At 48.9% G+C, this 16,134-nt stretch overlaps 1 protein-coding gene across 2 annotated transcripts in view; it reads left to right on the forward strand.

Annotated features, from left to right (window-relative positions):
• UNC5C (unc-5 netrin receptor C) overlaps nucleotides 1-16,066 on the forward strand; it is a 258,186-nt gene extending 242,120 nt beyond the window's left edge. For both annotated transcript variants that reach the window (XM_075421479.1, XM_075421480.1), the window contains 5 exons: nucleotides 1,034-1,267; nucleotides 6,276-6,425; nucleotides 6,660-6,824; nucleotides 10,950-11,128; nucleotides 11,361-16,066. In XM_075421479.1, the coding sequence (XP_075277594.1) occupies nucleotides 1,034-1,267; nucleotides 6,276-6,425; nucleotides 6,660-6,824; nucleotides 10,950-11,128; nucleotides 11,361-11,526 (894 nt within the window). In that variant the 3' untranslated portion in view covers nucleotides 11,527-16,066. The remainder of the gene's footprint in view (nucleotides 1-1,033; nucleotides 1,268-6,275; nucleotides 6,426-6,659; nucleotides 6,825-10,949; nucleotides 11,129-11,360) is intronic.
• The last annotated feature ends 68 nt before the right edge of the window (nucleotides 16,067-16,134 follow it).

Raw genomic sequence — 16,134 nt, forward strand, 5'->3', positions numbered from 1 at the left:
ACACACACGTGCACAGCCCTGCAGCATCGCTCGGGGCCAACACCAGTTGCTGGCATGGCCATAGCAGGGGTGCGGCCAGCGCTGTGGCACCTTGCCCTCCAGAAGGATTGTGCCACCCCTGCAGACGGGGCACATTTGCCTTTCCTGAGACTAGGAGACCTGAGCTTAACACCTGATTTCAGACAAGCCCGCGTTGCTCAGCTGCCAAATGTGTACGTTGTGCTGCAGGCAGCAGGGATAGAACAGATGAGTTGTGCCGAGCATCATGTGGCACGTGGTGGCTTTGCAAGAGGTGACCATCATCTGCTGCTGCCTTTTTGTTTCTGCTCTCTCTCAAAGCCATTCAAAGCACCTTGTTTTGCATTCAGGATATTGCATGCAGGGTTGAATGGAGAAATTAGCAGGGGAGCTGTTTTCCTTTACGCACGGGTTGGGGAGGTTGTCTGCATTCGAGCTGAATGTCTGTTTTTTATTTCACCCTGCAGTCTCATCACGGAGGATTATTCCAACGAAGCAGCAGGTGATATTTCATGTAGATGTGGCGTTCGGCCATCACCGAGGTTACTTCCCTTCCTTGAGTTTGTATAACTCCTTATTGTCATGCTTAGGAAGTAACGAGTCGTTATTTATTCAACACACCTGCAGCTACCAATGTTAAATTGTGGTCACCGAATGATTAGTCTGCAACATCTTTTTTAATAAAGTATTGGAGATATTTTCATTATTTGCCTGACTCTGCACAGGGCTTTAAAAGCTGCTGCAGTGCCTAGAGGAAAGAGTTACAAGTCTGAGGAGAGTAAGAACAGGAGGAGGTTTCTACCACCATCAGCACCACCAGCAGCCCAGAGAAATCGTCCCCTCCCTGTGCCTATGCAGGAGAAAAGCTGGAAGCAGGAATTCTAGGTCTTGATTAATCTAAGGTGCAAACAGCAAGGACTTTGTGCGTCATCCAGGCTTGAAAGGGGCATTGCTGTCTCAAAGGAAAGCAGTTTGGAGGAGTCAGGAGCTCTAACTTGGCCTCTTTCTCCCTTAGGATGTGGTGGTGGTCGGAGAGGAAAACTTCACCACACCGTGCTATATCCAGCTGGACCCAGAGGCCTGCCATATCCTGACAGAAACCCTCAGCACATATGCCTTGGTGGGGCAGTCAATCACCAAAGCAGCAGCCAAGCGTCTCAAACTGGCCATCTTTGGACCGCTGTCCTGCTCTTCGCTGGAGTACAGCATCCGGGTCTACTGCCTCGATGACACGCAGGATGCACTTAAGGTGGCTGTTGCTCTCTCGCTGCCTCTCCCTCTCCCTCTCCTGTTCTTGCAGAACCGCGGTCATAGCGGTGACTACACCCTCTGCTGCTCATATTTCCGTTCCCTGGGTTATTTTTCTAATTAGAAGAGCTTGACAACAAGCCACTGTTTTACAGTTTAACCCCCACATGCTATAAATTGTCCTTTGCATAGGGATCTCACACTGATTTCCACCCACCAGTCTTTTTTCCTTTGTTTACCTGTATCATATCCTGAATCCTAAGATTTTTGCATTATTAAAAGGCCATAAGGTACACAGGGCTTCATTCGTTATTCATGTATTTTTAATGCTAAGTGCCAGCTCCCCAGAGACGGGGAAACATATAAATGCCTCTTTGTAAATAGTTGATAATGATGAAAGAAGCTTCTGGGCTGTTAATCACTGCCTGCTTTCATACTGCTTTATTACACCTCTTCGTGTGCAGCTTTTTGTGTTGGGAATTTGCAACTAAAATAAACCAAAGCTGTTGCTTTCTCTAACTATATAACCTTACTCTCACTGCGTAATTCTGGCATGCACACAAACACACGCTCACTACATACAGATGAGCAGATAGGTAACCATACTTGCTATTTCTCTTTATAAATACGTGTATTTATTCAGATGGTATCTATAATAGATGCACTCATGAAATATGTAGCTCCAACTGCACATGTAAGAATAGAGGTTATTAAAAGGTGGGTTTTTTTTCTTTAATTGTAGCCAGTGCGACTTCCCAAGTGCCTCTTTACAGCAAAAGAAGTTCAAAACCTGACTCTAAGCAGAGTCATCCTGGTGCTGTGTATGCTTTTGTTTCCTCAGTTGCCGGTGGGAATCACTGGGATTTAAACCCACACGCACCGGCTGGGAGATGTTTGTGTCTTTCAGAGCAGTGACTTCCATCACTCTGTTTTCCTCCCCAGTACTATCTGCTATCAAGGCCTGCCTGCCTGGGCTTCGGTGGGGGGTTTCTCTTTCACTATATGTAAGAAGTGCAGTCAAGTACAAGGGTTGAAGTGGGCACATCGTGACTTCAGCAAGGTTTTTTCTGTACAGGGCCTGGGAGGTTGGCCTCTCTCAATGTGTTGGTATTACCAGGCTTTTAGAGACAGTTATTTTCCCCCATCTGATTTCCCTTTAGGTTTTCCTCTTTAAAAAAAGTGAAAAGGATCTTTCATAGCGATCGAGCTTCAGAAGTCCTGACGGTTTTATGCCTGTGCTGCGTAATGCAATTTTGCACGGGTTCGTCAAGGGCTGAGGTAGTAATAAGTGAGTCAGAGGGGCCTTGGACGGGCAGCTAATGCAGTCAGAGCCGGGGGAATCCAATTAAGTGTTACTCAGGCGCCGTTAGTTTGTTTCTAATAGACTGTGGGGAGAGTTGTGAGGCAAAGTTCATCCGATTCAGTGCGATAGCAGAAGGGATTGGGAGAGGGGCTGAGCAACACGAAGGGAACATCTTTCACCTGAGAAGCTGCAGCCAACGTTTGGGAGGGCAGCAGGCCAGTCTTTGGGCTTCTGCTGCAGGTAGACCCCAAAGCAAGCTTGAACTTGTAATTTGGTGGGGAAGGGTGAAGAAAATCAGGCAGCCACATTTCTACTCTGACCTACTGCTTTTCTACAGCAAAGTACGTGCATTTTAGTTTTCTTCTTTTTTGGCACATCTAGCCCAAGACTGGAAGGCCACCCATGGGGTTCAAGACCCAGCTAGCTGGTGGTTTACACACGTACTTGCTGGCCACGAACTCTTATGAATGTATCAGTTGCACTTTCCTGGAAATGAAAGGTCGGGGGAAGGAGAAGGTTTAGGAAAAGTGAACACAGTAAACTAGCTGTAGCTGAAAGGGTTGAACATGAACCAGTGTGTATAAACCAGTGTGTGCAAACCAGCCCTGTGCAGTGGTGTTCTGTAGACTCCAACTATGACTATTTAGAAAGAATAAAATGTTGGGTGTTTGCCACGTGCTTTCAGAACAGCTGGCACCACAGCAGCCCCGGCCGTGCCGGGAGGAAGTCCTCGGCACTGCCATATTGCCGTAGGGAAAGCATTCACCAGACCATTACCTCTGGCTGTGCGGGACAAGGCGTGCAGACGGGGCTGGACCAGCGGGTCCTGAGGTTAAAAGTAATTTGGAGAGGATGGGAAGGTTGTAGGCAGCAAGCGAGGCACCAGCTGCACACTCTTGGTGTCTTGGGGCTGGCTGCTCCAGGCAAGGCATGGCGAGGGGAGGGAAGAGCAGCATGAGATGTTCCCACGGTGGGATGTCTGAGGTTTGGAAGAGCCTTTGTAGGAGATTATGTGTTTATTTTAATGGGCGGCTGAATGCATTCTGTTATTATTTACAACTAGGAATGAGTGTGCCATATGCTGAATGTGTCCTAACAGCCACCAAAGGAAGACAAGCAGTTGCGGTATAAAACACAGTGCTGTATTTATCCAGCAGGCTTTTCCTCTCATCATGCAGAGTAAGCACTCGCCGCCGAACTGCCGGCACCCGCAGTACAGTAGGGAAGTGTAATGACTTGTCATCAATAAGGGCTCAATTACTGTGGGAGCGGCTTGGCGGGGTTCCTGGGGGCTGTGGAGCAGTGGGTTCAGCGCAGGTCACGCGTGCAGCATCCCCTGCCCCGCAGCGTCCCGAGCCACCCAGATGGGATGCTCACAAAAAACACTTCTGGGGGAAAGGCGAGGGTAACAACATCCTTGAGAAGTGGCTTCTTTTTGAAGGCTGATTTTTGCAGCTTTTGCCTGAACTACTGTGCTATAAAAGAAAAGAAAGTAATAATACAGTAAGTGTAAAGAAATCCAGCTGCTTTATTCTCATCTGTTTATTCACGTGTGGCTTTGACGTTGATGTATGTGAGCTGTGTGTGGCAGTGTGGTGGGGGCTGAGCAGCCTCACACACCAGGGGTGAGTGAATGATTCCAGGCTGTAGCAGCGTGGCATCCCCTCACCTGCCTTGTGCTGTGCAGTAACCGTCCTCCAAAAGAAAGGAAAAAAAGCATAACAGGCGTGTGATCTTCTCTCACTTATTGCATATTTTTCCCTCTAATGGAGAAGGGCAATTTCTTACACTAATCACAGTTGCTTGCTTCTGCACCATAGTGAGGAAACCCTTTCCGAATACAGTTTGTGGCTGTCCTGGTGGCACTGATGATGGAGCAATGCATTACATATCTTCTCTGCCTAGGAAGGGCATAAGGGTGTAAGTCCCAGTGCACAGGGGTGGTGAGAGGCGACGGGGAGGGTGGCCGGAGCTACCTTCACACAGGACAAGCAATGCATAGCAAAGGTTTTGGCTCAGGAGGGCCTAGAGGTTTCAAGCCAGCGGGATAAGCGTTGCTCTAAATAAAATTCTGTATGGCTAGAGCCAGTCTGCAGGTCTGAAGGGCTGTAGGAGTCATGGCTCCGAATTAATTCTGAATTAATTAGCTGAGCGGCATGGGAGAAGCACAAGCTGCTCGATACACTCCAGTTGGAGCATGCAGAGGGGCTGCGGTGAACAGGGGTGGATACCGAAAGCGGGATATTGAAACCAGGCACCCAGATCTGGTGGGTGGGCTGGTGCAGCGTCACGCTGTGATGTTTTTCCCCAGCAGCGCAGCTCCCAGGGCTGGCACTGCGCAGGCAGGAGCGGTTGTTCAGCCCCCGCGCCCTGCGTGCCTAGGAGGTGGCGTCTGCAATTAGCTCACACAGTGCTGCGAGTCGTCTTCTGGCCCTTCCAAGGAGGTAATCTGGATGCAATGAAGATCTATAGTGATCAGATAATTACTATCGATTGCTCTGTAGATAGCTTGACGAGGTAATTAGGGGGCACTGGAAAGAAGCTGGAACTGATTCATTGGCATAACCTTAATCTAAAAGGTTTCCTGATTTTGTTTCTTTACCTAATGGCAGATAAACAAACATCATTTTAGCTTCAGGATCCGCCAGGTACAGGGCTCGCTAGGGACAGGGGCTTTTCTTTTATGCTAACTAGATCCTGAAAGCGATCAAGAGTAGCTTGTTTTGCACTTAGCTTAAACGAAGGCTCCTTTAGTTAGCCAGGGGTAGCATCCTGGTTTCATGTGCCTGCATACTCCTTGAGTGTGCTCACTCTGTACGTGATGGCCACATGAGACTGGTTGGTGGTTGGCTCTTGTAATTAAATGTAACTGAGTCTGGCTCTGTTGGTTTCTAATGGGGCTCATGTAGGTGCCTTTGTACTTGCTTCTTCCTGTGGACTACGGTTAGGCTGTTTGTAGGCAGTGGTCCACTGTGGTCTCATTAGTTGCAGGCATATATTTGGTTTTAGCTGCAGAAAATGACCAGACTGTTGGCTTACTAGTTTTGAATTAGAAGATACATATTTCAGGAACCCTGAAATGAAGTGAAAAAAGACCTATGTATTCATATGTACAAAATGCTCCATCACAGTGTCTGGCTCTTGTTCTGATACCATCCTGCTTGACAGTTAGTCTCGGAGTAGGCATCGATTATCTCTTGTACTGCTCTGTCACGGAGCGGTTTGCCAGGAGGCCACAAGCTGAAGGACCAGCAGTGTGCACAGATCCCATATCAACAGGACCTCTGCAAAGAAGAGCTATCAAAAAGTAAAATAGGAAAGCTACCATTAGATGTCCAGTTTGGTGAGCAATTGAGAAGACTGATATACTTCCATATTCAAACAGTGCCTGTATGCAAAGTCTTTGTGCTCAATATAATTGCATGCAGTTAAGCTTTCTGCTTGTAGGACATGTTGGATAACAGTGTGTCTGCCAACGTAGACATAGGTGTCTGTGTTCCTGCTGGGCTGCTGCTGTGTGATGAGGCCGAGAGGGTTATACTCAGATCTGATAGTGCAATTCAGTTCACAGGGAAACACAACTCTGCATTTTTTCTGTATTAGACATGTTACAGCATCCACAGCAGTCAGTCTTGAGGAATCAGAAGACCAGTGTGCTGTCTGGATGAAACCTGACCACTTTCTTCTTGTTGTCGCAATACTGCAGGAGGTCCTCCAGCTCGAGCGGCAGATGGGCGGGCAGCTTTTGGAGGAACCCAAAGCTTTGCATTTTAAGGGAAGCACCCACAACCTCCGCCTGTCCATTCATGACATTGCCCACTCTCTCTGGAAGAGCAAACTGCTGGCTAAATACCAGGTGAGCACTACAAACCCTTCACATTGGATCCTGGCAGTGAGGCTTAAAGAAACACAATGACACACAGGAGGGTTTAAAAAACACCAGGTGCCAGCCTGCAGTGCCATGGACATTTTTTTCCCCAGACCATTTGCAGGAACAGTAGCGTGGAGCCCACAGTCTCTGATCATGTAGCATCCATACCCTGGTCCTGCATCCCTCCCTGACTATAATTTTTTTCCTTTCCTCCTGCAGGAGATTCCCTTTTACCACATCTGGAGTGGATGCCAGAGGAACCTGCACTGCACCTTCACACTGGAAAGGTTCAGCCTGAATACCCTGGAGCTGGTGTGCAAACTCTGCGTGCGGCAGGTCGAAGGAGAAGGGCAGATATTCCAGCTCAACTGCTCCGTTTCAGAGGTAAATGACTGTGGTGCACTCCTCTATCCGACTGCAGGAATGTGGGAGGGTTAAGGAGGTATACGCTTTCCCGTTCCTGCCTGTTTGATGCTTCCCATTTTCCTCCTGACTGCTGGGATGAACATAAGGGATGGATTAAGTCATTGCTTGATATCTCCTGTTGCATTTTCCCTTTGTTTCTCTCATCTGGAAGGGCGCATCCCCCCTGCAATGGAGGGAGGAGGGCAGCTGTGCTCTCCCTGCTAGTGCCGCCTTTCTGTGCCTGCGTGGAGGAGCTCTTTGCCTGCCACTCCGTAATACATCTCATAAAGCGCTGCATGGTCCTGCTTCCTGGCAGTCCAGAAGAGCATCATGGCTGACATTTCCCTCGAGAGGGAGGAAAGAGAAAAGGAAAATGTCATTGCCGTGTGTTTGTATGAGCCACTCCACTCTGATCCTGCTGTGCAATAGGCAATATCAGATGGTCTAGTTGCAATAGACTATTCTCCTCAGATTTTGCTACCGCTACAAATCCTGACTATCATCTTCAACAATTTTTCTTTTGATGGCTGACATTTTGCAGTACAAAAACGATCATAAGTTGGGAACGTCTTTGCTGATGCTACATAGCACCTAAAGAATTTTTGCTCTTTGGGGCTGTCAAGCTTAGAGCTGAGACCGAGTGACATTTTCGGTGGTGCCCAGTGACAGGACAAGGGGTAAAGGGCACAAACTGAAGCAGAGGAAGTTCCAATTGAACATGAGGAAGAACTTCTTCACTCTGAGGGTGACGGAGCCCTGGAACAGGTTGCCCAGGGAGGTTGTGGAGTCTCCTTCTCTGGAGATATTCAAGACCCGCCTGGACGCGGTCCTGTGCAGCCTGCCGTAGGTGACCCGGCTTCAGCAGGGGGGGGTTGGACTAGATGACCCACAGAGGTCCCTTCCAACCCCGAACATTCTGTGACTCTGTGATTCTGTTACGTGTTCAGTTGTGAAGCGGCATTGAATTCAGTAAATGTGCTGGTGGGTTTTATGGCTGGTACCCTTGGTGCCTATGAAGAGCAGGCTCTCGGGTCACAATTGCTGCTGGCTGATTTGTGGAAGGGCTGGGAGACCACAGACAAAAGTTACTTGTGCTGTAGGGCCCCGATGGTGTGCACCATTACCTGTAACATCTGCTTGGTTATTGGGTGTAAACTTACACATTCAGCTGGGGACTACACAACATTAAAGACAGATGGTAAAACAAGTATCATAAACAATTATTGTAATAAGTGCTGCGTTGAGGTAATCTCTAATTTAACCTCACAGAAAAGAGAAAGAACTGAGAGTAACTTTAATGAAATGCAAGTATACACTATAATCATCTTCAGCTGCTTGTGTGTAATAGGGCCTGGTAATAGATGCAGAGGGAACGGGATAATATTCCTGGTAATAGATGCAGAGGGAACAGAATAATATTCTTGTCTTGTGCTGCAGTCCCATCCATGAGGGATGAATAGAGGGAGTGAATAATACCGCTGTATCAAGACTGCCCGCTGCAAAATTGCTCCTCATAGTTGACACCTCATGTTACGCCCAAGCCCCAGCCAGGGGCAGGAGGATGTCAGGCTGCTAAGGGCTGGCATACAGGGTTGTGTCAACTAGAAAAAAAAACCTAAAAACTCAGACAATTTGATGACAAAAATCAACTGGAAGTATAATAACAGCATCCTGGAAACTGATGTGTAAGCCTCTAGAGGGGTGATAAAGATGCCAGACCAGGCATCAGCAAACCTTAGCTGTGGATCCTCACATTTTCTTCTGTGGTTAGGCTAGTGGTGTCCAGCTAGTGCCTGGGCATTGCAGAACCATGCTGGTGCCTTTCTTTGTTGCTGGATCTGCCTTTGTCACCCTGTGGTACAAATATAGTAACACAGTTTCCTGCATCCTCTCTTCATGGGCTTTCTTTTTTGTCCCCTGTAAAGGATGTAAAACTTCTGCAGATTGAACTGTCTTATTCTGGCTTTATCCAGTGTCTTCCACTAGAACTTTAAAAATACAAATGCAAGGAGTGCCAAAACAGGCACATTTGCGAGGCAAGACGAAGACTGTGATAAAGGTCTCTGACCATTTGTTTTTGAAGCCCCCTTTTTATCTCGTGCTGTCAATACTCACCCGACAGAGCCCCAGCGCACCGCACGGATACCTGGGCTCCTTCTGCAGCAATCCTGATGTGCCTGGGGCACCAGGCCACCGCGAGAACCGGGGCAGCGCTGCCTCGGTGTGCCGCTTGCATCTCTTGGCCCAGAATAAAAAGGGAAGGTTGTCCGTCCGCGATGCCACCATCCTATTACCACTTCTGACCCTTCAGCGGGGTGAGCCTGCAGGCATGGCAGTCGTTTTGCCCGCGCTGCCCGGCAGTTAGAAGACAGTAGCTCTTTGCCTGCTGAGGTGGCCGGTCTGCAATGCAGGGCCTGGGCACCCAATTAGGGATGCCATGTATTGGCACTGCTTTAGGCATATTCACTGAGAACATGACAGTGTGGCATAAACCTTCCTTGGTTACAAATTTCACTGATTGACTAAGATGCCATTTCTTAAAAAAAAAAAAGGGCAAAAAAAGGCATATTTGTAGAGTGGAAAAGATTTAACTGGTGTGGATAAAAGAGGGGAGGCAAAAAAGATTTAATTCTGTTCATTGCTCATGGATACTGACTCTCCCCTTCTCATCTCTGTGTACATTTTTTGGGGGGAAACAAAGACTGCACACAACTGTGAGTGTCTCCAGCAAGCTTCCTGGGGGATCTGTGACGGCACCTTAAGCCAGGTGTTACCTGGTTTTGAGACAGTTTCAGGTTTTCCAGCGCCTTCCCAACAGCCAACTTGACACGAAGCAACAAGACAGCTCACAGAGGAGAAAACAAATTGACATTTAACGACGAGTCTTTTGCACCGATGTTTCTGGCTGCCCGGGGGCTGTGACTTGGGCAGAGGCAGAGGTGAAGCAGCTCCCCCGTTTCTGCCAGCCCGGCCTCAGGCCTGCCGTGCCGCAAAGGAGAGCAATTGAGAAGGGGGGTGAGAGGCGTGAGAGGAGACCCAGACCCGCTTGCTGCTTTTTCCACCGTGTGCTTTGGTAGCTGGAGGTGACAAGTGCCACGCGTGAGGAGCTTCCCCGCTGCGCAGTTGGGTGGCTGGGCAGCATCAATGGGGTTTAGTGGGGCTTTCCTGCAGGACCTCATCATTTCTAAGCAAACCCAACCATCCAGATTGACCAGCTACCCTTGTTCTACCAGCTACTGAGCCCCCCTTTGTACCTACCTGTGGTTGCTAAATCCTTCCAGGCCAAGCAAGAGAGAAAATCCTTGCCCAGAAGAGCCAACCGCTTGTTATTCCCAGCGGAGCTATGTTACAGCTGTGTCATGGGGAGCCTCCCAGCTGGGATGACCACATCAGAGCACATCAACCCCATACTTGCGGGCGACAGACTGGCTTTGGAGGCAGCTTTCCCCTTGAAACGCTGCTGCCACCACCTTTGAGCGCAGTACCGGTCTTGGGGAGGAGGGTGACGTCCACCCCCCGAGTGCACACGCTCCATCTATCTCCAGCACAGAGTTAAATCTGCATGAAAATGAGGGATCAGCTTGTGCCTCAGGTGGTATTAACCATCTCTCCGTGATCTGCCTGGCATCAGAGGCTTCAGAGAGCATGAGTGCTGCAGAGGGATGTCAGCAGCGTGAGCCCAGTGCTGGCTCTGTGTGGGGTGGGGGGCTTGGGACGCTGCCGGGAAGGGGCTCCTGCCAGCCAAGTCAGGAAAGTCCTGTCCTACCATGGCAGTAGCAATTTGCTCTGAAATGTGTCAGAAAGTGCCCGATCTTTCATTATTTCCAGTGAGTGATTAAGCTGGGCTCAGTTTTGTCCGGCCGTAGTAATCTTCACCCTCAAAAAAAAGTAGGGAAAAAAGAAATCTGCTGTCTACCCAAAGCTGGTTATAAATGTTTCTCTTTTTCAGCTGACTAACATAAACGCTTGATTAGCAGAGGCCTGTTGCCCTCTAATGCAAGTAAAAGCACTGAGTCTCAGAGAATACACTTCTACAGCTGTCTCTGTACTCAGTAACAAAAATGCTGGGTTTCTTTTCTTTTCTTTCTTTCTTTCTGACCTCAGGAACCTGCTGGCATCGATTATCCTCCCATGGACTCAGCAAACACCATCACCACCATAGCAGGGCCCAGCGCTTTCAGCATCCCCCTCCCGATAAGGCAGAAGCTGTGCAGCAGCCTGGACGCACCCCAGACCAGGGGCCACGACTGGCGGATGCTGGCCCACAAGCTGAAACTGGACAGGTGAGCGGGGCTGCCTGCGCCTGGTCGGGCGGCAGAGCCCCCGGGAGGGATGCGCAAAAGGGTCCCGGTGAAGATGAGTGATGGCAGATGTGTTGTCTACAGCCTGGTCAGGCTGACCGCACAGGAGATGAGCGCCTTGACAGCACCAGCAATGGGCATGGGCCGAAATCACGTAGATCCACGTGGCCTTCATGCGGCTCATAAAAATGAGTTTCCTTTTGGCTTGTTGCAGGTACCTAAATTATTTTGCTACGAAATCGAGTCCCACCGGGGTGATCCTGGATCTCTGGGAAGCCCAGAATTTCCCTGACGGCAACCTGAGCATGCTGGCAGCGGTTCTTGAAGAAATGGGAAGACATGAAACCGTTGTTTCTTTGGCAGCAGAAGGAAATTACTGATGCAGCCTTGGTGCGAACAGGAAGGACAGACGCAGGGAGCGGTAATGCCCTGTTATTACAAACGAGGATTGAAATGAAAAGCCAGACCAATGAGTTACACAAGAGACGTTTCAGAGAAGAAAGCAAGCAAACAAACGAGAAAAAAAAAAAAAGCAGCCCTGACCTTCACACGTGCTCTCCTTGTACATTATCACAGGATCTAAAAGAAATCATGCAAAGTTGTACCTTGAAAATATAAATCAACCTAATGTTCCTCTCGGCTTGGCTGTACACTGCTTGGTACAGGATTTTACAGTTTCCTAGGAAACGCTTTTTATTGCTATCCAGATATATGGATAAACTTTCTTAACAATCCCAGTTTCTATGGATGTTGTTTACATCAAATTCTGGACAGGGGTAAGGAGACTGTCCATGGCTCTTTATATTTTTTGTTTAAAGCCATTCTAGACAAGGCTATGGACAGTTGGTTGTGGCTATTTCAGCTTATTGGTTTCTGAGGAATTCAGATTTTGGCTACAATTCTGCACATCGATTGTCTCACAATGATCCTCCTGTCATTGTTCCGTTTCCTAGACCTACTTGTAAAAAAAAAAAAAAAAAACCAACAACAAGAAAATCAGAGTTTGAGACATGTGCATCTGGAAAGCAGGTACTCTGGGTGCTAAGCAGGAACACATGTAACATCCCCTTCCTTCCCCCAGGCAGTCCCACTGAGCCCATGTGGAAAATAGCTGTTAGGGCAGTGGGGAACGTAGGATCGGAGTTAATTTTCAATTCACAATGTAACAACACCCTTTCCACCCCTTTGCTGTACAGGAGGGGCCGGATATGCAGTTCAGAGTGGTTATGGGGAGGAAAAAAACGAAACCCAGAAAAAAATTAAAAAGAGAAGTTGCTATGATAATTATTTACTAATTAGTATCTAGTGCAAGGATTATAATGATTATTATTATTACCATTATTACTTTATTTCTAATTTTGTCAGCAGCAGAATGAATCATTCCCATTTTTACGGAACCTCTTGTCCCCTTCCTGAAGGCCTGCTAAGATGCGTCCTTCTGTATGCTGTCTGTCCTTCCCTTCTCCAGCCATCGTACTCCTCCTCCAAAGTCCTCTGCTAGCCCACGAGGGCTGCTCACCTGGTGTTAGCATTGCTGTGCTTCATGCCCAGTGCAAAGCTGGTATAAACTGGTGACGCTCTGCTGAAGTCACTGATCTGCACCCACAAAGGATCTAACCCCGCACCCCTCCCTGGGATGTTTTGCACCACCTTGGTGCCTCCAGGTTGCTCCAAGAAGCAATCCTGTCCTGAGGTGGCTGTGAACCAGTGACGGCCTCCCGGTCCAAATACACATAGCCTGCTGGTTCAGGAGGATGGCTGCAATCATGGAGGCACTGGCATTGGCCACCGATCTGTGCATCCAAGGTGGGCCTCCATATGTCTTGCTTTGCTTTGAAGCGGTCTCAGAGCCAGCAGCTCGCCTTAGCTTCCCATGGAGCCACAGATGCTCACTCTTACCGAAACCCACCACCTCCTCCACCCTTGCGGTGGTCAGGGCTGCTGGGAGTCATCTTCTGGGTCATTTCTGGGTGCGATCTGCTCGGCGGATCTCTGCTGCTCTTCCGGAGCTTGCTGCAGCCAAGGAGGTCTCTGCTGTGTGAGCCAGTGTAGGGTGGTGGGGCGGCGAAGTCGAAATCCCATGTACCACACTTGGCTGCCTTCGCTGCGCTCCCTCCGCCGCCTGGGCAGGGCAGTGCGGGTCCTCACTGGCTGACCGCGGGGACGTTTGTCCCTCTCGGCCACCTCCCTCCTGGCCACCACGAACAGCTGAAGTGGGAACTGGGCAAAAGGAGCAAACTCTTGCTTTTTGGGTTGTCACTGCAAACATTTTGTTTCCTGCTCAGTGAAAAGACTGACGCTTTGGTACATGACTGCGCACAGGATCACAGCAGTTTTACTGCCAGGCTTGTCTGTCCTCTACTTCTGGTGCAGACAGGCTTTCTTCCCCAGCCCGTCTGCTCCAGGTGTCCAGCCAGGCCTTGGTTATTGTTGTTGTGCACACATGCCTGCCCCTGCCCCTGCGCGTATTCCTGCTTCATCTGCTTCCCAAGACTGGGGTTCGTTTGCTTTCTTTTGTGTTTTTTTGGTTTTGTTTATCCCCAAGGCTTTCCAGATTGCGCCTTTAAAGGTAACTGAAAATGTCATTGGTCAGAATGAAAGGAAAATTTCATCTGGCCTTTTTGCCATTTGACATTTCCATAGGCTTGGGACTTTTTAATTTCTCAGCTCCCTGACACCAGCGGTGTATGATTGAGTGCTGGGCAGCGATCACAAAGCACTCCCTTCCTCGTAAGAGGTAACCTGGCAGTTTGCAAGCCAGCATTTCAGTCAAAACCGGAGACCAGAGGACATACATTTTAACTTTTGACATCTGTCTGCATTTTACATGCATAAACCCCACCTTCTCTGAATGTCGAGATGCCAAGGGCATCCTTTCCACAACCAACCATCTTCTTGTTTACCTTGGGCGTCTAATGGAGCCCATTGCAATGCTAATGGAAATCTTGTGTTCAACTTCAGGAGGCTTCGACTGGGGCTTCCAGCTCTGCCCTTTCCCTACATTTTTTACTCACCTTGGAGCTCTAAAATGGCTCTTAAAAGACGGGTCTCAGCTTTTCTCCTTCCTGTGCCATCTTTAGGTGTAACCAGTTGTATTTAGTTTGGGCTTCTTCACCCTTCCCACGTGTCCTTCCTGCATGACCCCTCTTCCAAGGCGCGTACGTAAGCTGAACTGTCCTTCGGCCCCTTCCCCTCTTTGACTCGGTCTTTGCTAGCAGATGCCCAGGCTCGCTGGTGCTCCCGGCTCAGGGCGTTTGCTGGGTGGGCAGGGCGTGCGCCCTTCTCAGAGGGGGCCTTGCCAGGAAGTGTCTCATGGTTCTCTGTATCGCTACGAGTCAATGCTCCTTTTGCCAGCTCTCTGACCTACCCGTCATGCCTCCTTCAAGAAAAGCAGATGAGCAACTTTGTTAAAATATTCTGGGGCATTTTCCTTTAACAGCATCACTGTAAAGGGTATTTATTGAGAGGAAAAGGCACTCTCTGATTAAGAGGAGCATCCACAGAGGTAAATGGCAGGCGGGAACATCACTAGGGCAACGGCACTGCCATTGCTAGGAGGTGAAGCTGCTCTTCTTCCATCCCGACTGCTCAAGAAACCTTCCCTCGCCCACTGCAAGCACAGGCTGGATGGCTTCGCTGTCCCCTGCTCCATCAGCTTTTGCAGGGTCCCAGTGCAGTGTATGCAAGCTGTCCCAGCCCAGGCAGGGCAGCAAGAAGGTGCCAGGGATGGGGACGTTTCTTCTGTGCTTTGCCACCGCCAGTCGTGGCAGATCCCACCTCACCTGACACTCCCGCTGCATTAATTTTGCTCGGTTTTTTTTAGTTTTTCTCTGGGGGTACCGCACTGGCAGGGCGTGCGGCTGGGCAGAGAGCTCTGGGACGGGCCGGCAGTGCGCATCCCTCGGCATCCCCATCCTGCTGCCCCGCGGAGCGTGGGACGCAAGGGCGGCCAGGTCCGCTCGGGAGATGGTCTTTGGTGGGAGGAAAAACCAGCGGCGGTCCCTCGGCCTGGCTTGCGGGGACACAGTGCCATCTCGTGGGGCTCAGCCCCGGCGCCAGCACGCCGTGGCTCGGGGAAAGGCTTTCCCGTGGGGCAGCTCTTGAACACGGCAAAGAAGCTTGGCAGACAGAACCGACTCTTACAAGTTATTGTACCATTTTATGTCAGGTAAGCATATCTGCTTTAATAAATAAATAAATAAATAAATAAATAAATAAAAAAGGCTGCAGGCTTTTTACCCTCCAGTTATTAGTACTTTTTTAAATGCTTATCCTTTTAGTTGTCCACTTTCGACTATGTGCTGTAGCAGTTTTGCTGCTCTTCACACCATCTCTTCATTACATGTTGATTGCTAGCGCTATAAATAATATATATATTATATAAATATATATAAAATATCTACTGACTTCAAGGAAAACCTTTAATTTCTGAGTAAGAAACACTGTCAGAGGCAGTCCTTCTCACCTGATTTTTTCCTTCAGTTCTTCTTGTGTTGTTCTTGTAAAGGTGGCTGTCAGTGTATAGGGTAAGTCTGGGGTTTGGTTGGGGTTTTTTTCTGAATTTTCTTATCACAGCTGATCCACTGTATCTCCCTAAACAGTGCAAGACTCAAGTGCTGTTTTGCTGACTCTCAAAAGTTTTGAGGCAGTGAGGGTCTCTTCCATAAAGATTTGCTTCTGTGGGAGACCGAGACTCTTTTTTTTCCCATGTCACTGGCAGAAATGCACTCATGAGACATGTTGGAGTCTGGGATGCCCACAGAGCAAAACATGTCTGTTCCTTGGATTGCTTGCTATTTCTGTTGCTGACAGGTAGAATAAATGTATTTACATGCTGTAAGCCCATCATTGTGGACAGTGTCCTAATGTCTTGTATTGCTACCTACAATAGTTTCTTTTTGGTTCTCCTTTTCTTCTTGTTTTGGGGGGTGGGGGGTTGTGGGGAAGGGAGGGGTGGGTGAAACCCTTAGATCGTCTTATGCTCTAGC

This window comes from Opisthocomus hoazin, chromosome 5, assembly GCF_030867145.1.
Source record: "Opisthocomus hoazin isolate bOpiHoa1 chromosome 5, bOpiHoa1.hap1, whole genome shotgun sequence".
NCBI lineage: Eukaryota > Metazoa > Chordata > Aves > Opisthocomiformes > Opisthocomidae > Opisthocomus > Opisthocomus hoazin.